The 27,832-nt window shown below is 31.3% G+C and overlaps 1 protein-coding gene across 4 annotated transcripts in view; it reads right to left on the bottom strand.

Annotated features, from left to right (window-relative positions):
* The window catches only part of LOC129971211 (protein slit-like), a 482,178-nt gene that overhangs the window by 28,935 nt on the left and 425,411 nt on the right, over positions 1 to 27,832 (bottom strand). For all 4 annotated transcript variants that reach the window (XM_056084788.1, XM_056084790.1, XM_056084789.1 and 1 more), the window contains exons 16-23: positions 27,002 to 27,152; positions 25,823 to 25,897; positions 24,374 to 24,445; positions 20,664 to 20,735; positions 17,628 to 17,699; positions 14,484 to 14,555; positions 7,769 to 7,932; positions 665 to 809 (exon numbers count right to left, since the gene is read on the bottom strand). In XM_056084788.1, coding sequence (XP_055940763.1) covers positions 665 to 809; positions 7,769 to 7,932; positions 14,484 to 14,555; positions 17,628 to 17,699; positions 20,664 to 20,735; positions 24,374 to 24,445; positions 25,823 to 25,897; positions 27,002 to 27,152 — 823 coding nt within the window. The remainder of the gene's footprint in view (positions 1 to 664; positions 810 to 7,768; positions 7,933 to 14,483; positions 14,556 to 17,627; positions 17,700 to 20,663; positions 20,736 to 24,373; positions 24,446 to 25,822; positions 25,898 to 27,001; positions 27,153 to 27,832) is intronic.

The following is a 27,832-nucleotide window of genomic DNA, read 5'->3' as shown; positions in this document are numbered from 1 at the left end:
GTGTACTCATGCTTCTGGGTTGGTATTGTGCTTGTGAGTGTTTTACCTTTTGACCTTTGCAGTTTTATTTACATACGGTATAGAACTTTGTAATTCTTAATTCTTCGCTGTTCCTTTTTTTTATGTGAGTTTTAGTTTGCTTTATGATTTGCGTTTCTGTGTTTTTTTAATTTTTTATCAACACACTCTGTAAATGAAGTCGATCTCTGTAATGTACTCATTTCAAATAAATAAAAGTTCAGGATGCTAGCACATCAGACGGTGAGCGAAGAATCGATCACAAATTTCCATATTTGCAATTCTGAAATATTCTAAGTTGAATAAAATTGCATTAAAACGACATGCTTCAACGCGCCCTATTTTCCCAAATTAAGTAATCACAGACAAATTTTGTTTCTATTCTGTCTCAGATTCACCAAGGCACCAAAAGATTTCACACCAGCCTATATTAAAGCATTTCCTCACAGGAAAAGTTGTTAACAGTCCCACCATCCAACTTCTGCAAAGATTTGCGATTAGATAGCACACCGCACGAGTGCGTTTCCTCAAGAGGCGTTCACCCACCAATTAATCAACCACTTTACCATCCATCAAGCTATCAACCCGCGCGTCCACCCTGGGCGTGGACGACAACAATTACTCGAGAGAGCGGTGTTATACTCACAGTTCTGTTGTGGTGGGTGGGATGTTCCTGGGCGAAGACTTGAGCTTCCTCCTGCTGCAGTGTACCACTGTACCGGTACAGGTGCACCCGAGGGGGCAGGTGAGTGTGGATCCGCAACCTTCGTCTTCGTCCAGCCTGTCACCACCTGTGGATGAGAGAAAGAAGAGAGTCACGAAATTGGTCGGGCGTGCTTTGCAAGAAAGAACAGTAGGAGGGTGTTGCAGATCGGATGATACGCGGGTTTATCTCGAGTCTCATCAGAGGTTTGTGCCATGCCACTGAAGAGAAAAATGTATGAAATATTGGGATGCGATGAAGCAAGGTAGTGAAAAGTGAATAAATCGGTTCTTAGAGGGCTTAGAGGATTTAAGTACATGCCCTCCCTTTAAAAATACACACGCTCATCTTTATAACAGGGATTTCTCAATTCTACCCAACATTAAGAGTTAATTATTGACATTAAGAGTTAATTAGAGTAACATTAAGAGTTAAGAGTAACATTAAGAGTTAATTATTCAAAGACTGAGACTTGGATGTTAAGTAAGAATGGGAATAAAGTATGATTAGATCGGCTCTTATATAGACTGGTCATGGAGTGTTACAAAAAATGCATTTTGAAACACCCATTTCATTTTCAAAGGCGTTTTTGGGATCAGCGTGTATTTTAAATTCTCTGTAACCAATTTCTATAAGAAAAGTGTTTTGAAAAGATTCGAAATTAGAAGGAAGACACAATTTGTTTTTCAGACAACACTGACATGCCTCTAAATATTTTTTTTCTTTTTTACGATATTACCATTTTTTCCTACAAATGTTACAATGCTGAAACGTATTTGTAAAATGTATTTCATTTTTACAATCCTGCTTTCAGTTCTACAAATGTCACACTGCTGGTACGTTTCTATAAATTTCTATTATATTTCATTTCTACAATGCTTTTTCTTTTTTTACAAGTGTCGGTATGCTTCCATAAATGATTTTTTTTATTCTTACAATGTTGTTTTCTTCTGATAGAAATGTTCAAATGCTGTACGTTTCTACAAATTTTTATTATACTTCATTTGTACAATGTTTTTTTTTTTTTCTGATAATGTTCAAATGCTGTACGTTTCTACAAATTTTTTATTATACTTCATTTGTACAATTTTTTTTCTTCTAATAATGTTCAAATGCTGTACGTTTCTACGAATTTTTATTATACTTCATTTGTACAATGTTTTTTTTCTTCTGATAATGTTCAAATGCTGTACGTTTCTACAAATTTTTATTATACTTCATTTGTACAATGTTTTTTCCTTTTTCTACAAATATGATAAAGTTGGTATGTCTCCGTAAATGTTTTTTTTTTTACAATTTTCTTTCTTTTTCTGCAATACAGTATTGATACATTTCTAGAAAATATATTTCATTTTTACAATGCTTCTTTCTTTTTCTACGCAAGCATAGGATTCAATGATATTTATAATCTTTTGAAATTTTGTTAATATCAATTTTACAGCCTTCTCCATTTGCTTCAAAACTATAACTTCAAATAATATAGTATAAAATTATAGTTTATATAATTATAAGCGGTAAGTGATTGGTTAACAGTAACAAAAACGCTGCGTTTCCAACTTTCGTCAGAGTTTTAGATAAAATTTTAAAAAAAATACAGTTTAAATTTTAAAGTAATGTTATAACAATTAAACAATGCGAATTATATTAACTTATTCTTTTTCGAGATTTGTTATTTAATTTCGATTATTCTGCTTAGCAACCAAAAATTTAATTCTGGTGACGCGTTTGTCGTCACATAGTCTTATACGTTTCATACATTTGAAAACTTTAAAAAATATATATCTTGTGGAGATTACAAACCGTTTAATCCGTTTCTATCTTATTTTTACTGCAAACGATTATAATCCTGTACGATTTCTTCCTCAAAATATTAATATATTCAATATTTCAAGGATAAGTTATTTCTTTAAAAAAAATAACAATCTATTTGAAAAAAGCATACTAAAACTATTTTGGAACGGACTATGTAATTCTAAGTTCTGATCATATGATAAAGAAAACACACTTGACTGAACGCCAGCTCTACAAATTTCCACACCAGACAGAGGACGTTTGAAGTAGAAAACAAGAACATTAGGCCCGTGCATATGGTTGATCTTTGTTGATTTCAATATGGGATTCACGCCTCAACTTTCAAAAGCCAATATTCTGCCAGAATAAATATCCATTTAACTTAAAACCAAATTGTACTCTTGTATAGAAGTGTAAATCTTCTATAGGTTTAAAGATCAAAAAATATGGAGGAAAATAACTTTTTAAATGTAATATTTATTTACTTTATATTTTATACTAATTATTTAAAATGACAAAACTAAATAATAACATATTTTACATTGCCTTTAAAATTATGTGAAAGAAAAGAAAATGAAAAAATAAATGTAATTTTGAATACTGAAAAATCGAGAAGAAGATTTAAATTTAATCATGGTAAAAATTTTGCTCTTATTATTATTTGTTCTTATTTACTTCTTTTTTAAATTGTTATTTAAACTCCTAGAATCATTATGCTATAAAATATATTCCTGACATTACAATCTTGCTATGTAAAGTTACTTTTTCTGAATTCAATAGTATTGCTAGCAGGTTAAGAACCTTTGAGTCCACGCGCTCCATATACCTATGATGTGCAGGAGGGTAGATTTAATCTTTTTATCACCACATCTCAATGATACGAAAGACTAAGTATTTAATAATTTTTTTTCGCACTTGGCATTGAATTAGCTACAACAAAATAACTACCAAAACTTAAACAAATTGGATATCCTCTTAAAGGATCGAAGACTAATATATAAGAAGATCTGATATCAATTTAATATATTCGAAACGACGATGATTATATAGATTTTTAATAATTAATTTACAGCCTGATTATAATTAGAATTGAATGCTATTATCTAATTTTTTATTATACTTTTACAAACAGAAGTAAAGTAAATGAGATTCATAATATGAGTATATGAAATAGGATATGAGTATATAAAATACAGGGTGGTCAAAAAAAAAAACTTCCCCTATATATGAAACCCTAGCGGCCAATCCGCTCAACCAATCGAACCAAAATTTCAGACATGGTTGTTTGAAGGTATGCGCTGGGGATTGTGATGATTCTAAACAACACAGAGCTCACGGTTACGGTTACAGTGGGAGAATTTCAAAATTTTCGAATGACAACACACATTTTTTCTTTACGCAAATTGATCAGCGTATTGAAAAACCACAAATGGTGTTGGAACGATTAGTGTGTGACGAAAATTACCGCCGTAAAGCATATGCAAAGAAGAGCATTATAAAGGAATAATGACAACACAGAGAGGAAAGAGAAAAAAAGTTTTTATTGGAATGGATAATTATAATTACAGGTTTTCAACGTGTTCATCTTCGCAGGCAACAACGCATTGCACTGCCATTGGACAACACTGCCGAACGTAACATGAAAAGAGGAATCTGCATAACTTCACGTGTTATCGGATCTTGCAATTCTGACACAGTTGCGGAATTCCGTTATTCCTGAATTGCAACAACGAAATGTCATTAGGGACATTCTATGGATGCAAGATGGGGCTCCTCCACACGTCGCCCTATGTGTTCGACCACTGCTGCAGCAACACTTTGGTGATAGAGTCATCTCTAGTAACTTGGCAGTTTCGTGGCCACTGTGATCCCCCGACTCACTCCTATGGATTTCTGGTTCTGGGGTTATCTGAAATCTAAGATGTACACGCCTGGTCCACGAGATGTGTCAGAATTGCAAGATGCCATAACATGTGAAGTTATGCAGATTCCTCCTTTCATGTTAAGTTCGACATTGTTGTCTACAATCTCCCGAATGCAATGCGTTGTCGCCTGCGAAGGTGAACACGTTGAGAACCTGTAATTATAATTATCCATTCCAATAAAAACTTTTTTTCTCTTTCCTCTCTGTGTTGTCATCGGTCCTTTTTAATGCTCTTCTTTGCAAATGCTTTACGGCGGCAATTTTCGTCACACGCTAATCGTTCCAACGCCATTTGTGGTTTTTCAATGCGCTGCTCAATTTGCGCAAGGAAAAAAGTGGGTGTTGCCATTCGAAAATTTCGAAATTCTCTCACTGTAACCGTAACCGTGAGCCCTGTGCTGTTTAGAATCATCACAATCTCCAGCGCATACCTTCAAACAACCATGTCTGAAATTTTGGTTCGATTGGTTGAGCGGATAGGCCGCTAGGGTTTCATATATAGGGGAAGTTTTTTTTTTGACCACACTGTATATGTATTCAAAGATGCCATTCATAAAACTTTGTCATTCGAAAAGTATTTGACAGACGTAAATTAACATACCATTATGACAAAAACCTAAGAGTAGTAAATTAAGTACGAAATAAAGTAACAATTTTTTTTATCTTCAAGAAAGTGACAATTCTTGCATTTATATAGAGTATTGTTTGATCCTATAGCGATAATAATTTAAGTCACGTAGAACATGAAAGAGTTAAATAAAATAATGACTTAAAAAATCCTTCTATCCAATCATCTTTCTTAATTGACAATTATTTAAATGACAATTCTGCAAAAGATATCTAAGATGATAAAGCTTATACATCATGCATACAATAACTATTTTTTTTAAATATCTATTCAACATTTCTTTTAATAACTTTTAACTGACATCTGAATAATCCCCATCTCCAAATCAACAGAATCACAATCGCACCATGTTTTCAAATAAATACATTCAAATCACCAAAGCTTTACAGATCCTTTAATGAAAATGACATTTAGTTTGAACGATGAGAATAACTTATCAGCAAAAGATCTGCAAAAGCAGCCACCCCACACCCATGACATGACAAAATTTCGATTATAGTTTGTCATCGAGGCGAGACAATGACAGCATCCATCGAATTTATCATTTTCGCACAAAAGGTGACAACACATAACACGCGAGGCATTCTGGGAAGAATTCATTGTTGTAGCGATTGGGGAATGTGTGTAGAAGTTAGGAATGAAAAATCAGTCGGCGAAAGTAATTTTATTTGTGTTTTCGAGATCTACAACTGATAAAGAAAGATTGATTGCTCAGGCGTTTCCAAAAACCTTTACTAAATGATTTGATTTGTTCTTGTAGTTTTTGTTGTCTTTTGTCAACCGATTCTTTGGAACATTTTAGTTCAATTCTAGAATATGGTAAGAAAATGGTTTTATTTATCAATTGAAGTGATAACAGAAAAAATATAAATAATTTAAATTAATTTATCACCAAATTATAATTCAAGTTATTTTAAGACCATTAAAAAAACGAAGAACCGAAAAAGATTGAACTTCATAAAAAATTTCCATATTTTCAAAAACAGATTAGATAATCTGTTTTTTAATCATTAGAAAATTATCATTTATTTTTTTAAATAAAGGAATGCGAAAGATTGAACTCATAAAAAAGTTATATTTTCAAAAACAGATAAGATAATTTTCAGTTTATTAGGAAATAATTATTTATTTTTTAAATAAAAGAAAGCAAAAGATACTATTTCATAAAAAAATTTCAATTGTATATTTTCAAAAACACATTAGATAATTTAACCTTATTAGGATTTCTCTCTCTCTCTTTTTAATTTCTGTTGCTTGCATTAGCAGCAACTCCATTCTTCGGAACCACTTACATTTTCAGTTTTACTCACTAGATGGCACTACGTTGATAAAATAACGAATCAAAGTTTTCGAACACGAAGAATTGTTTGAAGAATTAATAGTATAAAGAATATTAAATTGTATATTAGGTTTAAGTATGTATTTTTTAAAGCTCCATATTTTGTTTTATTTTTTAATCTTGTCATAATATCGAGATAAATAGTTGTAATAATGCAATTTGATTTAAAACAATAAATGAGGACAAATCTTTAAAAACGAATTTTGAAATTCTTTTGTGGCTAATGGCTAATTTAAATGGAATAGAACTTTTTAGTTATTTGACAAATATTAAATAATTCCGGAACTTTAATATGTCAGTACTGTACAAGATGCAATAATGCGAAATACTGTATTAAATTTTCTTGGATTCTCTGTATTAGTCTTTTTTTCTGACTGCATACTCAGTTCTCATGAGACAGAAGATATATCACTGTATTAATATGAAATTTTCATTAATATGATTTTAATAAAAAATAATATTTTTATATCAGATTCTTGCAATACTATATCAAATTCGAATTCGAGTTTAATTTTTTAAAGAATGAAATTCGCATATGTTATCCGAAATAATACCGCATGGTAAAATTTAAGGCTTAATTTATCTACTTTATCTTTTGGCTTGATTGCATCAGCCGTTGCATTCTCTGTGTAAGGTATTTTACCTAATACAGTTTGTAGAAAGAATGCAAGACTAAAATCTTTATCATATTAAAAAGAATTCGCTATTCAGAAACGACAGATAAATGTAGTTATAAAAATGTCGACAGTAAAATAAAGTTTAGAAATTTATAAAATTAAAGCAGAGCAATAGAAAATGCCGAGATACCCTCAATAAATTCGAAACATAAGTTCACAAGCAAATGTTAAAAATTAAAAATGCTCAAAAGTAAAATTATTTATTAATAAAGCAAATAAAATTTATTAATAAAATTATTAAAAGTTAAATTGTGAAAATCGACTCTACAATTAAATAGACAAATGAACATTTCATTATATAGCAAAATCAATTGCATCAGCCGTTATGAAATATATTTTTTAAAATTTATTAAAAAAATGGAAGTGAAATTGGTATCATTGAAAAATGAAATATTTTCAATTTAGAATAGTGTAAAAATGGTTTCCGCACATTAATAAATTTCGAAATTATTAAGGGAAAATTTCAAATATTTTTAGAAATTAGACAGATTTTTAATTAATAAAAAGTTTTTTAAGTGAGTTCTTACTACCCAAGAAGTACTAAGATGCCAAATCTAATAGTTCTAGGCCCAATAGTAACTATTTGAAACGTTTTGAACAATTTTTGTGCCAATCATTCACAATATGATAATCTAAAAATATAATCATGTTAATTGAGTATAAACCCTAAACAGTAATGTATACATACCATCACATCTGAAATCTTTTTTGTCGACATCTTGTATAGGTATATCCTTAAGAGACAGAGGAGCTTGACAACGAGGATTACCAGTCACGATGTCGGACTGCTTCAACCATTCGCTAAGCCATCTCAGGCGACAGGAGCATTGAAGGGGATTAGCCAGGAGATTTCTAAGGAAAGCACAGAAAAAAGATTGTTTAAAATATTTAAAAATTATATAATATTAAAGAAAATAAACCACAGGAATCGTCCAGTGAGAAGTCCAACAACTTTGATAACGATGCTTTATTCCAAGCGGAAACTCGAAACACAGGTAACAAAACCCATTAGAAACATTCATAAAAAATACTTGCAGAAATAAACAACCCACAAGCAAACGATAAATCGCCGATTAACCATTTCATACCTAAAATCTATTCGAGATCACGTTCCTCAGAATAGTAGAACACCTAAGTTTCTCTTTCAAAGATAAGAAAAATTCCCTATATCGCAAAAAGCGCGATGATAGCACGTGTTCTTAAGGAATTTGGCATACAAAAGAGAACCTAGTCAAGTGATGGCTATTAAGTAAATTAATGTTCGGACATCTTTTGAGAGTTTCCAGAAAACTCTCTATTTTCCCAATCCATCTGGGCGAACGTTTTTTAACGAACAAAGCACACACCATGTGTTCTCCACTGGACAAGGTCCATTCCCGACATACCTACACAGATTCTATCGGACCAACTCTCCATACTGTAGCTGTGGGGAGATAGGAATTCCAATTCACTATGCCCCCAATTGCATGCTAATTCTGCCATGGCACTTTGGAAACCCAGATACGAATCTCGAAAAAGAATGGTACAGGAGAACTGCATCTAATACCCTTTCTTGCGGCAAGATACACGCTATAATAAATCACATTCATAAATACCAAGGACTCTTCAAGACCACATAATAGCTAAGGTCAAAATGTCATTCAACAAAATCTATTTAAATTCTTCCATCGTAATTGTTATGTTAACTATCAATTATCCTCAATGTTAATTATCAATATTTGTCTTTTTAAAGATTTTTCTCTATTCCCCACCCCGTTTCATCTTGTGATCACCCAATTGGTCAGATAACTCACTTTTATAGGCACCACGGACGCCAGATGATGTTATGTTATATATCCAATCAATCACACTCAATGAAAGGGAAAAGGAAATTTCTCAGTAATACTCAAGTGTTTTGGCCGTCCACCCTAGTTTCTCTGAACGGGCGTTTCGAGCCTTTCGGTAACTGATAGAGTTAAATAGCAGCGCAACACAACAACGTTCAGCATAAAACTGCTATAATGTGCACTTTGCGATCAATACAACAAAAAGAGATATCTTTACCTAAATGTAACCGCTTTGCTTTTTATACTTTCCCAACAGAATATAGAATTTTCTAGGACTCAAATCTCGTTCCTATTATATCGGGGCTTCTAATATATAATATAAGGTATATAGCCATAATTCTTATACTTTCTAGAACCTCCTTATAGTCGCCAAATAGCATCAAGTTTGTTACCAAGGTTAGGATATAAATATAATATATAAATCTCTCTTCCTTACTATGAGGCTAAAGGCCCATGGAAATGATATTAGGGATTTGTAACATCATAGAAATGTGTTGTGTCTTTATATTGCTATTTCTAATTATTTACAAATCAAATGAATGATTCTTGGGAAGCTATAAAGAAAATCAATACATTCATTCAAACACTTTTGAAAAAGTCTCATATCAATTTAATTTAATCGACTTTTGCGATGAATTAAATCATTTTTTTTTTCTAAACAAAATTTTTAAAAATCAAAATATCGTTTTCCAAATTTGCTAAAAAATGTTACTTATTTAATTATTATTTTAGAATGTAATATCACAGTAGATCCTAATTAATTAAAAAAAGATCTTCGAATCATTTAATAGCTACGGATTAATTAAAAAAATATTTAACGGGCGTACAAAAATTGAAAGCTTATGTATGCATAAATTCATCAAAAAATTATTTCATGCAGGTATGAAAATTTAATGAAAGTATGTGAAAATTAATTTTATAACTATATTTCAGTTAGAAAAATAAATTTAGTTTAAAACTATGTGAATAAAGTCTAAAAAAATCCGTAAAGCTAATAAAGCTTAAAGCAAGTTTCAATAGCAATAAAAATTTTCTCGCTTCTTAATATTATGCGACAAGCAAAATTTTGTTACAAATTCACTAAAAATAAAAATTAAAAAAAGTCAATAAAGCAAATTTAAAATATTTTTTTAAAAAATGTAACGTCAACTAAAAATGTGAAATAATTTCAGCGCCAATGAAGCGTTTTCAGTTTCTTAGAATTACTTTTAAGTAACGACGAAGCAGTTTCAAACATAATTTACTCAAGAGATTAAAATAATGGAAGTTATTCATAAATGATGCATAAATAAATAAAATAAAATATTCAAATTCATTTTTTTTTCCGATCTTTTTCCCTTCACGTTAAAAGTTTCACTAATCCTTAGCTTCTACAAGAGCTGCACGACACTTACATTAGATTACTTATTTCTCTCTCAGATAAGCGCATTTCCTAAAAAAATAAGCATAATTTAATTTATTTTTATTTAGTAGCGACGAAAAAAAGATTCGGATAGATTTGCAAGATTATTTTTTAGCCTCATCAATATTCAGTTTTGCGAAATTTAAATCTAGAAAATAATCTGACTGTGAAGATATATTATTTTGTGAAGGCGTGCCATAGGGAATTTGGTCATTTTCAATTCGCTGTTTCATCCAGGAGAAATTATATATTATGTTACCTTGCAGATTCAATATTTTAAAATTCAAAATTCAGAGTTAAGCTTATTAAATAGTAATTTTTTTCACAGAAAAGTAAATGAAATTTTCCAGACGATTTTTATTTTAATAGAATATCGAGAGAAAAAAAAATATTTAGTCCGCAGAATTGGCAATTAAAAATGTATAGTTTTTTTCTTCTTGTATACGTAGTATAGAGAAAGTATAATTCTCAAAGAATTCAAACTCGAGATTGAAGGCGTGCCATAGGGAATTTGGTCATTTTCAATTCGCTGTTTCATCCAGGAGAAATTATATATTATGTTACCTTGCAGATTCAATATTTTAAAATTCAAAATTCAGAGTTAAGCTTATTAAATAGTAATTTTTTTCAGAGAAAAGTAAATGAAATTTTCCAGACGATTTTTATTTTAATAGAATATCGAGAGAAAAAAAAATATTTAGTCCGCAGAATTGGCAATTAAAAATGTATAGTTTTTTTCTTCTTGTATACGTAGTATAGAGAAAGTATAATTCTCAAAGAATTCAAACTCGAGATTGAAGGCGTGCCATAGGGAATTTGGTCATTTTCAATTCGCTGTTTCATCCAGGAGAAATTATATATTATGTTACCTTGCAGATTCAATATTTTAAAATTCAAAATTCAGAGTTAAGCTTATTAAATAGTAATTTTTTTCAGAGAAAAGTAAATGAAATTTTCCAGACGATTTTTATTTTAATAGAATATCGAGAGAAAAAAAAATATTTAGTCCGCAGAATTGGCAATTAAAAATGTATAGTTTTTTTCTTCTTGTATACGTAGTATAGAGAAAGTATAATTCTCAAAGAATTCAAACTCGAGATTCGAAAATGTGAAGACAAATCTTCACATTTTCGACCGCCATGAGTCTAAAAACCACATTGTTAAAAAATATCAGTCCATCTGTCAGTGACAACGATAACTGAAAAACTATTTGAGCTAGACAGTTGAAATTTGGTATACGGTGTTTGTACCAAATTTGTAGATTTCTATCAAATTTTGAGTCAAATCTATTCAGTGGAAATTCGTCTGTCTGTCTGTTCGAATATAAGCTCACACGATAATTATAAAACAAAGAGAAATAGATAAATAAAATTCGGTATACAGATTTAACATCTATAGTGTAGAAACATGTTAAATTTTGATCCAAATCCAACTGAAGGTTGACTGTCTGTCGATCTGTACTTTCAGAAACATGTAAACGCGATAATTCGAAAACGCAATGACTTAAATATATCAAATTTGGTATGGGATTTTGTGACTACAAGTGCAGTTTTGTGCCACATTTTTATTTCAATTGATTGAGTAAAACGTGTCTAAATCACAAATTCGATTTTCGGATATTATTAACTCATGCCAGGGATTAATCGCCAAATAATTCGCCAAGGATGACTCGATAACGTCAGTAAAAATGCTAAATTTACGCCAAAAGTTAATATTTTATAACTATTATACGACAATGTCATGTATGGTGCTCTCTGGCATGACAAATTTGTTAGATAACATGCGAGAAAGTTTTGGGGAGATAATTCCCTCTGGTCCAAATACAGAATGAGTATGATTAAAAAACTTAACACTTTTTTTAAATCGATGTTTTAACAGTATGTATTAAAAATGCCGACATTTATTTTAATTATGAAAATATTTATAAAATTCTAATTTTTATCATAACATATAATGAATGATACGCGTAAAGACAGACCAATATCAATAAAAGAATTAATATGAAATAATACTTAAAAAATACAGTTAATAATCATAATGAAACAGCGGCAGTGACCTTTCTGAAACTTTCTCAATACATCCTATTAGCGATTATCACCCTTCCCCTTCGACTTTGGGCAGGGTTGTAAATTTCGCTTGTACTCAGATTTTTATTTTCAGAGTCCCGCACATCAGTGTTTTGTGTTTGGTAGTATAGTGAAGAGGAATCTAGTATGCATTTTTAAAGCCTCTTTAATGACCAATAACTTATTATATAAACTGCAATTTTAGAAACAAGATCACATACCAATTTTTATTTATTTAAGATATTCCCTTATTGCGTATCGCTTTTATATGCATATGAAAGCATAGACAGATGGTCAACCCTTTGACAGATTTGGTTCCAAATTTTATATATATCTGCAATTCAGATGCTAAAACCACGTACCAGATCTCATTTGCCTACGTCGTTGCAACTTTGAGTTGGCGTGTTTACATGCCATGCTAATGTACAAACAGTTAAATGGTTAATGTAAGGATGGATTTGCTTCAAAATTTGATTCGGTTCTACTCTTTAGATGCTAAAACTGTGAACCAAATTTCATTTCTCTAGTTCTTTACGTTTAATAGTTAACGTGACCACTTGCACAGTCAGGTAAGCTTTCAATGAACATATTCTGATAAGAATTTGATAGAAATCTATTTGGCCAATACGCCAAATTCCATCCGTTTAGTTTAAAGCGTTTTTGAGTCGTCATGTTCACAGACAGACATAATTCCAAATACATATTTTTCGAACTCAAGGACGACTAAAATGTAAAGAATCGTCTAAATCTCGATTTTAATATATTGTGTGTGTGTGTAATCTTATTTTGGTAGAAGCAGAATGCAGGTTCGAAGACACTGAAGAGACAATTTACATTTTTACATTAATTTTAATATCCATTCCCGGAAAGCAATTTATTTACAAGCAGGCACAGACAAGGCACGTCCACAACAGCGCCAAACAAAAGCAGAAGTAAGAAAAAAGGAACGAAACAAATGATCACTAGTCTTATATAACATGGGATTTCCGGCCACGTGGCGATTGAATACACGCGTTGACCTTTGGCAAGAGCAACGGAGGGATCATTTTCACCTGATACGTAGAACTGATTGCGCAGTAATTTTTACACAGCTTCAGTGGAATGAGATCAGGAAATAAGAAAATATTTTAGAATTACTTTGCCATGGGCTGAATTAGGCAAAAATTTAGGAAATTAATTTTGATTAATATATATATATATATATATATATATATATATATATATATATATATATATATATATATATATATATATATATATATATAACGATATTTTTAAATCTAATTTCAATTCTAATTAATTTTCAAAGTTATATATTTTTATATTAGTTATATAAAGCCCATATTAACTTCATTCTAAAATATTCTCTTATTTCCTGATCTCATTCAAGAGGCTCTTTGTGAAATGCTTAAATCAGCAGTTCACAAGCTCTGAGTGAAGGGATAAAAAACTGTCGGCCAGACGAATTCTTATTAAAAGATCCCTATGATTCCCTTGCCTGGGTCGACACGTGTAGAGAAATCCCTATCGGAATCTCATGGTAAATAATACCAGGGATAAATATTTATTCCCTCTTTTACGCTCTTGTATAGCTGGTGAACGGATGCTAGTCCAGTCTAGAATGATTATTGTACATAAACAATGCGTCTCGGATGGAGCAAAGCGAACTTAGAAATTGAAAGTGTCTTCTCTGTCTTCGGTCACGATTCTGTTTAAAAAATATGCTTGCTTGCTTGCTCTCTCTCTCTCTCTCTCTCACACACACACACACACACAAATTTCGTTATTTAAAAAAATGAAAATAATTCCTAAAAAGAATTAAATTACTTATATCAATAAGAATAGTAATTCTTTTTTGTGCTTTGAAACAAAATCCTGCTATCTGATAAACGAAATCTTGTTATCTGATAAGTGAATTTCCTGGGAAACAATCTGCAACATTCAAATATTCCTGGGAGTATTACAGACATTATGTATAATTATCAGCGTTTTTGTGCTAACAGGAATTACAAGACATGAAAAGAAAAAATTCAGAATACAGAATTTTCGTTTTTATTTCTTATTGTTCAAAAGAATCTCCCTTTGCATCAGTAAAAGATTGGTACTTACAAAGTATTCAGGGCTGGCATCTTGTCAAAAGCTCCCTTCATTATGTGGGTAATTCGGTTGTCGTATAAAGACCTAAAAACAAAAATTTTTCTTTTCAAAATAAAATGAAAATGAGACGTAATCATAAATACGTAAACACCTTCTTGCTTATTACATAATAAACGAACAACTTTAACGCACACAAAATGTTTCGGTAATTTGGAAATACCTTTCTTTACATTTGTCTCAATTGTAATTTCTGTTTAAATTTACAGATTCACTTCTCTTTTTTTGTATTGTTATCTTAAATTTATAGGATCTTACGTGTGGGATTAAAATACCTTATAAACATGACGCGTCTCCATATAATTATGGTAATTGAAAGAGTTTGTCGTCCGACTACAACCCCACAACACCTGAATACCATAAACCCTGTTGTTTCAAGCAAAATCAAAAGGATTTTGTGTCTCTACAAACTTTTAAACCACATCAATCAGTGACGTCAGATTTAACGCGCATCAGGCCCACATATACGACGGAACCACACTAATTCTAGGGTTTCGAACGTAGAGCCTTCTGACCCTGAAGCCGAGACATTATTACTAAAGTTTTGAGACCGCAAAGATTTTTTAAATATATTTTAATAAACCATATATTCAATCAGATGGTTAACCCTCTGATTCTTATGAAAGCTCAGGCCTTATGAAAGCTAATTTTCACTTTTCAAAGATAAAATATCTCGCTTTTCACTCATATTTGAGTAATTACAATAATAATATACTTCCTTAAAGAGTTAACATATAAAACAGGGTAAAAATTTACGTTTAAACTTTCTTCGAGAATTCTATTAAAACGCGTTATTTAAAGAAAGAAGTGAACATTTCGCAGGAATATATCCGGGCGACTGTCATTCTTCACTTGATTGGACGTTTCGGGTGCTTCAGTACTGACAGAGTTCAAGCCTGTTGGTCAATAAATATTTTCTCAAATTGAGGACCTAAAATATATGAAGGTATACAGTTAAGCTGACTGCAAAATAAATGTAAATTTCATGTAAATTATGTTCTATTGTTATGCAGTCGATAAGGCCCAGAGTTAGATTTTATAATCTTGACACGATTAAGGTACAAGGAGAAACGACAAACATAATGAAGAAATATATGTAGCGAATACTGAACGAACTAATAAATATATATAATGGCATGTTTCGTCCAGAGGTTCTGAAACTTTTGAACATTGCGTCGCACTCAGTGTAAATGTATCTATAACGACCTCTTTCATTCTCGGTTTATTAAATTTTATTTTTCTAAAAACGAACAGCCTATTCGATTTTTGAAAAAGGTTTTACGACTCAAAAAAGGAATTTTGTGATAGAACCCCCCACCCCCCCAAATATTATTAAATATAATTTTAAACCCGTATTACATTTTTGCAAATTGGGAAATATATATATATAAATTCAAGATCTCGCAATCCGCCAAAAACTAAGTAGCGATCCACAGCTTGGACTTCTCTGGTTTAGTCTATGCTGCCTCCATCTCCCCCAAGGGGCACCTCAGAAATGAGAATGAAAAACCTTCGATATGGTGGTTGGTTGTCGCCATCCTGGTGTGCACAGAAATGTTTGGAGTCGGCTACTTCCTATCTATGAAGGGACGAACTTCTCACGGGAAGGGTTGTACCGTGGCTGGTAATGGCCCTTAGAACTCAGCCATGGTTCCCATCAATGCTATAGCGACGATCCGGTCATTCAAATTTAATCGGAATGCCTTTTATTAGGCAGAATGGAGCAGCTAGTGCGGCTATGTTCTCTCCATGCCTTAAAAATGTTATTTATAATAGTTATTCTAGTTAAATTTTATTATATTTTCATACCCTTTGATTAAAAATTGATCATTGGATTTAATTATGGGAGAAAGTCAATCGATCCATAATTTATTGATGTAATATCTTCATCTAGAAAACGCATTGATTGTGGGAACATAAGCCAAACCCACGTAAGAAAAGTCTTAGTATATCAGCATATTGTATCAGAATAGCGAAATGCAAATCTTTATTTCAATATCACTCTTATTTGATAAATGAATTGATCACTTGATTTAGTTATAGGAGAAAGTCAATCAATCAAAAATCTATTGACTTATAATATCCTCACCTAGCAAAACGTATTGCTTGTGGAAGCAAGCCAAACCCACGTAGAAAAGTCCCAGTACATCCGTATATTGCGTCAGAATAGCGAAATGCAAATCCTGATTTCAATATCGTCCCTATTTGATAAGAGAATTGATCATTGGATTTAGTATTAAGTGAGAGACTTCAATAATTTATTGACTTGCTATATCCGCATCTTGCAAACGCATTGATTCTGTAAACATAAACCAAACTCACGTAAGTAAAGTTTCAGTATATCAGTATATTGTGTCAGAATAGCAAAATGCGAAACTTGATTTCAATATCTTCCCTATTTGATAAGTGAATTGATCGATAAGTGAATTGATCACTGGATTTACTAATGGGAAAGAATCAACCAATCAATCAATGATTTATTGACTTGTAATATCCGCATCTAGCAAACGAGTTGATTGTGGGAACATAAACAAAACTCACGTAAGGGAAGTCTTTGTATATCAGTATATTGTGTCAGAATAACGAAATGCAAACCCTGATTTCAATATTACCCTTATTTGGTAAGTGAATTAATTACTGGATATAATAATGGGAGAAAGTCAATCAATAAATAATCTATTGACTAGAAACAACCTCACCTAGAAAACGTATTTATTGTGTAAACATAAGTCAAACTCACATAAGTAAAGTTTCAGTACATCAGTATATTGTGTCAGAATAGCGAAAGGCAAACCCTGATTTCAATATCGCGCCTATTTGGTAATATTACTGAAGAAAATTCGTTTACCTCAGTATCGCACTGATGATTAATTCTAACAAATATCTAACTTCAAAACAATCAATCAGTCAGTCAATCAATCAATCAATACTTTAGGATACCTAGGACAGAAATATTAGCGGCGTTATTCATCATAACTGGCCACGGCTATCAAAAGCGCGTCCATTTTCTTGAGTGAGTAATTAGCTGATAAAAGCAAGATTTGCAGTCTGTCATTAGAAGGTGGCTGTCAATGGTAATGGACAACGAAGTGCACTTACAGTAATTGCAGGGACTCCAGGCCGCTGAAAGTGTCGTTCGAAATGCAGGTGAGCAGATTGGTCCGCAGCATGCTGGAATGAGAGAACGGACGGAGAAAAATTAGATTACAGTGACAGTAGAACGTTATTTGTAGCTTTCGAATGGAAATGTGGTACATTTAAATGATTCGAATCATGTTATAGATCTTCATCATTAATCTTTTAATGTTATTGAGAAAAAAAAGGATACAATCTCTTCAGCATTTTGGCTCTTATATTTTGTTGAAATATAAAAATAATGATAGTAATAACAAAGAAAAGAATTTTAATAAATATTTTAATGGTTTTCTAAGTTATATTTTCAGAATTAAACGAATAATATATTCCATTAGACAGAGGATACTTTATTTTTATTCACAGTGATAATGCTTTGGAGAGCTATATTATTGCAGTCAATATTTAGTCCTATAAAGGGTCGATTTTCCCTCCAGAAGTTTTGAGTCTGAAGTTGTAAAACTGATTTGATGTTTTAAACCAAATATTTAATGACAAATTTATTTGATAGAGCTATTTAATTTCCAAAAAAAAAATAATAATAAGGAATATTTCATGAAACTTATTATTGAATTTAAAAGAATAACAGTTTTTTTAAACTTTTTTAAAAGATTCGTTCAGTGAATTATTTAATCCACCAAAAATAGAATAATAATCAGGAATATGCCATTAATTTTTTTATTGAATTTAAATGGATAACAGTAGTTTGTCGAAACCAAACTGTTGAAGACATATTCGTTCTGTTAAATTATTTAATCTTCCCAAAACAGTAGAACAAACAGGATATTGTTATTGAATTTAAAGGAATCAATGTGATATTCGAAACTAAACTTTTGACGACATATTCATTCAACTGAACTATTTAATCTTCCAAAAAGAATAAAAATCAGGAATATATAATGAAATTTGTAATTGAATTTAAATGAACAATTGTGATTTTCGAAACCACACTTTTGATGACTGATTCATTCAACTGAACTATTTAATGTTCCAAAAATAAAATAACAATCAGGAATATGTCATGAAATTTCTTTTTGAATCTAAATGAATAACAGTGATTTTCGAAACCAACTTTTGATGACAGATCCATTCAAATAAACTATTTAATGTTCCAAAAATAAAATAACAATCAGGAATACGTCATGAAATTTCTTCTTGAATTTAAATGAATAACAAATTAAAGCATCATTTATGCTTCAAACGGAGACACACTGAGACATTAATTTAAAAAATTGTTCGCCAGAATATACATAGTTCCAGAAATTTAAAGGCTTTTTTCTCCACTCAAATACTGATAATAGAATTTTCCTTTTCAAACCATTTAAATAGAATATTCTTAAGCAGAGCATTGAAAGAAAGAAAGAAAGAAAAAAAAAAAAAAAAAAAAAAAAAAAGATCATTAGACAGTCAAAAAATCGACTTTATGCATTTTCGAACATGAAATAAACAATAGCGCAAACTGTTGTTTATTTTTCTTATTATTTTTCACTGATGCCATTTGATATTGGGCAACTAGCAGGTCCTCGATACAAGAAACTGTTATAAAGGATAAGTCTAATAGCTTTTTTTGGTCAAAGAGACTTAGAGCATCTATATAGTACCAGAAGTCTGACTTAGTTTCTATGTTTTGGAGCATATTGTCTTCCTTGAAGTCTGACTTAGTTTCTATGTTTTGGAGCATATTGTCTTCCTTGAAGTCTGACTTAGTTTCTATGTTTTGGAGCATATTGTCTTCCTTGAAGTCTGACTTAGTTTCTATGTTTTGGAGCATATTGTCTTCCTTGAAGTCTGACTTAGTTTCTATGTTTTGGAGCATATTGTCTTCCTTGAAGTCTGACTTAGTTTCTATGTTTTGGAGCATATTGTCTTCCTTGAAGTCTGACTTAGTTTCTATGTTTTGGAGCATATTGTCTTCCTTGAAGTCTGACTTAGTTTCTATGTTTTGGAGCATATTGTCTTCCTTGAAATCTCACTTAGTTTCTAAGTTTTGGAGCATATTGTCTTCCTTGAAATCTCACTTAGTTTCTATGTTTTGGAGCATATTGTCTTCCTTGAAGTCTGACTTAATTTCTATGTTTTGGAGCATATTGTCTTCCTTGAAGTCTGACTTAGTTTCTATGTTTTGGAGTATATTGCCTTCCTTCCTTGAAGTCTGACTTAGTTTCTATGTTTTGGAGCATATTGTCTTCCTTGAAGTCTTTTAGAGAAGGGCACACTGAACTTTAACGAACGAATTGTCACTGAATAGAATGCATTCGAGGCTATATAATAATTCAGCAATTAAACGTATATTATACCTGGTATAACGATGCCACTGATGCAAACAATTATCATAAACATAAGCAGATGTCAGTTTCATTAATGCAGATGAACAGACAGAAAAAAAGCTTTAGATTAAAAAAACCCAGCTGTCTGTTTCGTGCTATGTGCCAGGCAGATGTTTCTATTCTTCATTTGTTCCTGTATGTTTTGAAATTCATACCATTTTAATTTCCAATGGAAGAATAAGTCTTTCTGCTTTAATTGATCTTATAATATATCAAATTCACAACTTTTTTCAAAAATAAATTTTCAACCTTTCTTTATTGACTAAAATCAAAAGTATTTCGTAACAGTTCTATATTCAAAAAATATGATACCCAACCACGAATCTGTCATAAAAATATTTCTTATTTGCGACACGAATTCCACCAAAAAATTTTGCCAAGTTTTTTTTAGACCTAACTATGTTTTTTTCTCAGAGAACTCAAAACAAATCGTGCACTCTAATCGCGTTTCTTGGCCGAGTGATTTATGAATGACTCCTGATCGTGTATACACACGAAAACCTGTAAGAAAAAAAAATAACGAAGAGACAAAAACACTTGTCACAAATCAGGAACAAAATGCGAAGAAGCATGCAAGACGCATTAGTCGAGTGAAGTTCTGCGGGGCTGCTCACGCGATCCTTACATTAAGAAGTAGCAGAAAGCTTAATTTTTAATTCTTTGGTAAATTACTCACAGAGTTTTCAGGTTTGGTATCCCGGTGAACATCTTATTTCGCACGTCTTTCAGTTTGTTTTCGGTTAGCAGCCTAAAAAAATAAACAGAAAGAAAATAATTAATTATTGTAAGGAAGAAAAGCGATGAAATTACAGAAACATCATTATTTATATATGGTTTTAGATAAGTTGGTTCTTATAATTTTATCTTTTTTATACTTAATACACGAGGAACACATTTTATCAACAGATATTTATTAATTTTTTTGAAAAAATATATTGTTTTTTTATTACCATTTCACTTAAATTACCTTATTATTGTAATACAGGGTGTACCAAAATTAACGCAAGATTTGAATTTGCTATCATTCGTGCAGTGAAATGTTGGCTACCCTATCAAGAAATCTATTTGACAGCTATAATTTAGATTTAATAAAAATAGAGCGTTACACTATAGAAAAACGTGTTTTCATTGTTGAACAGTATTTCAAAAATAATGAAATCTGGTGGCCACAGTTTGAAAATTTAAGATTTGGCTCCCTAGATCGAGTGATTTAACACCAATGGATTTCGTTTTATGGGGTTATTTGAAGTCAAAGGTTTATGCTAACAAGCCCATACGCACGCGTGCATTGAAGGAGGAAATTCAACGCTGCATCAACGAAATTCAGCCACATTTATTCAAATTAGCCATGGAAAATTTCGAGAAAAGAGTGCGTATGTGCCAGCAAAGGTGTGGAGGCCATTTGCCCTATGTGTTATTCCACACATAACCTTATCCTGTATATTTTACTATTCAATAAAAATATAATTTAAAAGGGAAAAAAATATTTTTTATTTAATTCAAATCTTGCGATAACATGTTGTTCTATCGTGTAACGCTCTATTTTTACTAACCCAAAAAACTATCAGTTGTCAAATGGTTTTTTTAATAGGATTGCCAACACTTTACTGCACGAATGATAGCAAATTCAAACCTTATGTTAATTTTGGGACACCCTTTATATTCTGCGATATCTCCAGGGTTTGTTCGATATTCAAGACGCAAATAAGATATATACCGATATTCGAATGTCGCATAACATCGTGAAGATATCATAGCAATATTATAGAGAATTTTGCTAAAATAAGGTATACACTATTTTTCACCCTTTTATTCAAAGATTGTTCAAAAGTAAAATTCTCTGTTTGAATTACTCCTAAGCCGATCATGGATTTACCATATTCTACAATACCTGCTTTTTCGCTTTTTTAAAAGATCAAAAGAATAAGTATGTAAATTGGGAGAAAACAATATCTCCTCAACCTTTTATTCGATGGTTGATAGAACGTTAAAAATAAACTCTTTTGTTTGAATTACTCCTAAACCGATCATAAATTTACTATATTCTAGCCGGCGTCCTAGCATAGGGGTAGCGCGTCTTCCCCGTGATCTGGGCGTCCGGGGTCCGAGTCCCGGTTTGGGCATGGTTGTTTTTCCTGTTCTATCTGTGAGATGAGTGAATGTGCTCTCCTGTAAAATGGGGTTGTGTAAGCGAATGAGTGATGCGTGAGTAGACCAGTCGTACTCTTGGCCCTAGTTGGCTCTACGATAAAAACAATAGGCGCTCCCCCCTTAGGCGTAAATCGGCTGTCTGACTTCGAACAGCGTGGCAAGTGCCATAAGTAACAACAACAACTATATTCTAAATTACCTGCTTTTGCGTTTTTTAAAGAATCAGTAGAATAATTGTGTAAATTAGGAAAAAACGCAAATCGAGAAAACCATTTATATTAATAACCACTTATTCTAAATCTGAAGAGAATAAGTGATTGGAAAATGAAAGTGGGATAATATATATGCATTTATGAGAATTTGATTAATTATTTCTGGTAACCTTGCAAAATAAATGAAAACATTTTCTTTTAAATATTTATTCTACATAAAAATAATAATAAGCTATCGCTTGCTCGGCTTTCTATGTTGAGTATAGTCTTCATTCACTTTTATATCCATGTTATCATAACTTTCATAAATGAAAAATTTAGAAAGATACGTATCAAAATCTAGAGATAGAAACTAATTATTCAGCACACAAATCGATGCTGTATTATCAACATTAAAAAAAAATAATACCGCAAAGATGATGCAAGCAATTGTATAACCATTTCTCTCTTTCATTTCGAGCCAAATTCCCATCAATTAGCTGCCTTATCTGATAACCTTTTGGTATATTATTTAAGTTTATTGCTTTTATCAGATGTTGCATACAATTGGAAATGCGTTGCAATTTTATAAATCCTATAGAAATATTTAACTTTTTATGATTTGTTTTGTAAAATGTTAGCTATTTGAACAAAAAATTGCTAGCAAAAGTGCTCAATTTGTTCAGCCCAGAAGTCTTTTAATTGATCATATTCTGCATCACCGAAACGCACCTAAGACTTTTGCATTTTCCGCACATAAAAATTTTGAAAAAAAAAATCAGTTAATACATTTTCGGGCGGTTATTTTCATTCATATGATCATTCATAAAATATACAGGGTGGTTATAATTAAACTTCCCCTGTAAACAGCATCATACAACGCAAACGAATGAACGGATTGCAACGAAATTTGGTATATAGACTATACACGAGATGAGCTCATGGAATTTCGAAAAAAAAAAAAAAAAAAAAGAAGTTCCAAAATGTCCACCAGAGGGCGCCTTTTCCAAGAAAACTTTAACAGAATAAACGACCAAAACGGAATACAGAAACAATATTAACAATCCAGAACAAGAGCTATGAGTAATAAAATGTAAAACCGGAAAAAACTGTCAGTTCAAGGAAAAAATGTCGTGATTTGTAAGCTTGCAAAGAAGAGGAAGCCTTATGCAAAACAAGTTAGGGTAAGAAACGTTTGCAGTCGTTGTCAAGTTTTATGTCGATGTTTCCGGCTGTAATGATGACGGTATCTTGTTGCCACGTTGAAAGACTTAAAGAATTCCATAACGCTTCATGTGCGAAGCATCACTGATCAGTTACGATCTGCTGTTGAACACTCTGTCCATCGACTTGAAATTTTGCAGGTTAATGAGGGTGGTCACATAGAGCACCTTTCCCTACATCATCTTGGACACTATCAACAACTGCTCCTCTTGCGTAATTTCGTCGTAATCTGTTCTTATTTCTGCAAACTGAACAGTTTTTTTCTCAAACAGCGAGCTGTTATTTTTTCCCTTACCTTTACATAATGTGGTTCGAAGACAAGGTGATCAGAAATTAGTCAATAAATGTTAATATTGTTTCTGTATTCCGTTTTGATCGTTTATTGTGTTAAAATTAATGTTTTTCCGGAAAAAGAGCCCTCTGGTGGACATTTTGGAACAAAAAAGTTTTTTTTTTTCGAAATTCCGTGAGCGCATCTCGTGTATAGTCTACATATCGAATTTCGCTACAATCCGTTCACCCGCTTGCGTTGTAGGATGCTGTTTATAGGGGAAGATTAATTATAACCACCCTGTATATCAACAAATCTTGCTTAACTTGAATTTTCATTGCAAATTTCTCAACATTCCATAATTCAGATGATATATAACAATGAAAATGACGACACAGAATGTCAATAAATTAAAAAAAACCTAATTTTTAACTTGGCAAAAAAAGAATTTTTAAAAATTTGAATTTATTCTTTTTTTGTAAAGTGAAAGAAAGTAAAATTTTTAGACGTCGAATATAATGAATTAAAAATTTTCTGTTTTTTACTTACAGATCAGTCAACTGATTAGCTCCATGGAAAGCTCCGTCTTCGACTTCCGCTATTTCATTGTTACTCAAATCTCTGCAAAAGATGACAGAATTTATGAATGAAAAAGATAATATTTGAATACAAATCAATGAATAATTCATGATGACAAGGTTAGCTAATAAATGAATAATTATTATAAAAGATGATAAGTTAAGACAGCGGTTCTTAACCTATGGGTCGCGACCCAAAATTGGGTAGCGAAGCATATTTCTTGGGTCGCGCTGAGTCGAACCAAAAAAGTTAGTAAAACACCAAATTTCAGACATTTTAGAAATAACGACTTGACTGAAAAATTACATGTTTTAAAAAGAAACTCAAATTATGAAGAAATAAGGTTGAAGTAAAGAAACTTGCTTCATTCCCGACTCTTAATTTACTGTTGAAGACAATAATATTGATATCACAAATTTTGAAATACAGAAAATTATTATTAATCATTTAGAAAAACTAATAGCAGACTTGGATCGATATTTCTCTGCAGACGATGTTTTCAAATATAATTGGGTTCGAATGCCATTTAATTTTGATGTAAGTGATTTGCACGAGGAATTTGTTAATATTAATGAATTTCAAGAACAATTAATAGAAATACAAAGTGACCAAGCACTTCGATACAATTTCTACAAAAACACTGAATCTTTATGTGCTTTCTGGTTAAAATTAAAAACCGAAAAGCCAATAATTGTTAAAGAAGCCCTAAAAGTATTATTGCCCTTTGCAACAACATATAGGTGTGAGGCTGGTTTTTCGGCTCTGTGTGTAATCAAAAACAATTACCGGAACAAGTTAAATCCTGAAATAGATATAAGGTGCTCCTTGACAAGCATTCAACCGAGGTTTGAAGATCTTTCAAAATGTATTCAAGCACAAGGTTCTCATTAAAACTGTATGACTTGCATTTAAAATTTAAAAGACTTAACATATGTATTGATATTTCTTTTTTTTAGGAATAAGTTAAAATGTCAATTATTTTCAAAAAGTTATAAATATATTTTAATTTGGTCAATAAAAATTATTAAAAACACTTGATTATTAATTAAATTTTCCTTGGATCGAAAAGTACTTTTGTTTATCTTTATTATTAAAAAAATAAATAAAAAATTTGTAAGTTAAAAAAAATCATCATCGTAGGATTGAAGATTTTTTAAAAATACGATCTAAAATAAAGCAATGAAAAAATTTTGACTTTTTCTCAAATATTTCTCAAATTTGGGTCGCGGCTTAAAAAGGTTAAGAACCACTGAGTTAAGATAAAATAAGAATAAAATTCTCAACAATATTCATTATTTATAATAGGTTAGGATGATTTATGGGAACTACAAATATAAAATTTCATCAAAAAAATTAAAATAATATCATATACACATATATATATACACACACACACCATTTGAGATAATTCCTACTCACAGTTTATTTAAGTGCTGAAGTTTCTTGAAAAATCCATTAGCTCTTATTTTTTGGACGGCATTGTTGTTCATTCGCCTGTAAAGAATAGAAAAGGAGGTAACAATTGTATAATTTAGAATGAAAGTTCTTTAATTAAAATTTTACATAAAAAACACACTTTGAGAAGAAAAGTAAATAACAAGAAAAAGTGCTTAAAAATCATATATGTGATGTATAATGCACACAGAATGTTAAAAGTAAGAGAAACCTTAGAATAAAAACTTCAGTGCAACCTTTCAACTGAAACATACTTGTTCTACTCAAAGAAAAATTCTTTTTGAAAATGTCTGTTTACTATATGAACATGCAAAGTTATCAATTATTATTTGTAAGACTATAATTTTATACTAATTTCAAATATTTAATTCTATAAGGTTATTTAATTAACCCTATGAGCCCGGCTCGTCCCAAATCGCCACGTTTGACAAAACCCTGATTCCGCCGTTTCCGGGCGCATAGCTGAAATCTAGGAGTGAAAGATAATTCGCGACCAGCCATTTAAATAGGTGGGTGGATTTCTTTCTGTTCTCGTGAATGATAAAAATTACCCCGAGTATTCAGGCAATGGAATTACCACTCTAACAAAGTTCAAAGAGTTAAAATTCTAGCATTTATAGTTTGCAACACGAAACGAATACTTGTGGAAAAGGTGTCGAAAAAGATATGACTATTTGACTTCTTAGTTGTTTGAACAATTTGCCAAAAAAATATCAGCGGGAAGAATTTTCCCGAAAATTTCTGGCGTTATAGAGATATTACCCCTTTTTCCCGTATAAAAAGTATAGACCATAGGCATGCTTATGAACATCAAGAGTGGTCAGATTATTATATGTGTCCAAAGTATGAGTGTTTTGCATTTCATACTATAGAGAATTTATTTGCTTTAACCGCCTTTCTCCAGACCAACTGAAACCGATGTAAAGAATCCATATAAATTTCACCTATCCAGCTTCGTGAGTTATGCGTATTTTACCTACATACACACATACCAAAAGATATAATATATTTTAATTGAATAAAAGGAGGTTTAAAAACCAAAGATTAGTCTAAATCTTGAGATTTAATTTGTTGATAACTTATATACTTAGAATACAAGAAGATATAAATGAAAGAGAGAGATTGACAGAAACGGGTACTTACAATTCGCTTGTGTAGGAAGGAATGTTTTCAGGTATGTCCCGCAGTCTCTTTCCAGAGCAGTCCACCACACTCCCTTCGCAGACGCAGGGATCAGGGCAGTCGTGTACAGAGGCGCACTCCCCCACGCCTCTGCTGCGATATGCCTCCGTACCTGTAAGGAACGATGCATTAGATCGCACTTAGAAGAAATCAATTCATAAGAAACATTTAAAAAATATATATGTGCATTCCTTGTGTTAATGTAATTTCTGTGACTGCAATACAGAAGTTATGATAATATTATGAATAATCCATTTATTGAATAGCGAATATAAATAATTCTTTCAAAACGTTATTCGTAATTTAAATAAATTGGTACTTCTTTAATTTTACGTCCCCTTTATTGATTTAGTTTCATAACAAAGCAGCCGCCTTTGGGAACTGGCTTGTTCGCGCAACCATTCGCTTATTTTTTTTCTCCACTTATTAAAAAATTTTCCACATTTTTTATTAATTCTCTTTAATATATGGTCTCTACACTAAATTTGTAGATTCCTGTCAAATGTTTGCACATTTTTATTAGTTCTTTTTAATATACGGTCTTTACACTAAATTTGTAGATTTCTGTCAAATTTTTGTCTTTAGATTAAATTTGTAGATTTCTACTAAATTTTTGCACATATTTGATTAGTTCTCTTTAATATACAGTCTTTACATTAAATTTGTAGATTTCTATCAAATTTTGGCATATTTTTGATTAGTTCTCTTTTCTATACCGTCTTTACTCTAAATTTGTAGATTTTTGTCAAATGTTTGCACATTTTTGATTAGTTCTCTTTAATATACGGTCTT

This window comes from Argiope bruennichi, chromosome 6, assembly GCF_947563725.1.
Source record: "Argiope bruennichi chromosome 6, qqArgBrue1.1, whole genome shotgun sequence".
Lineage (NCBI taxonomy): Eukaryota > Metazoa > Arthropoda > Arachnida > Araneae > Araneidae > Argiope > Argiope bruennichi.
Note: the sequence above shows the minus strand (reverse complement) of the source record. Positions and strands in the feature narration are given on the sequence as shown.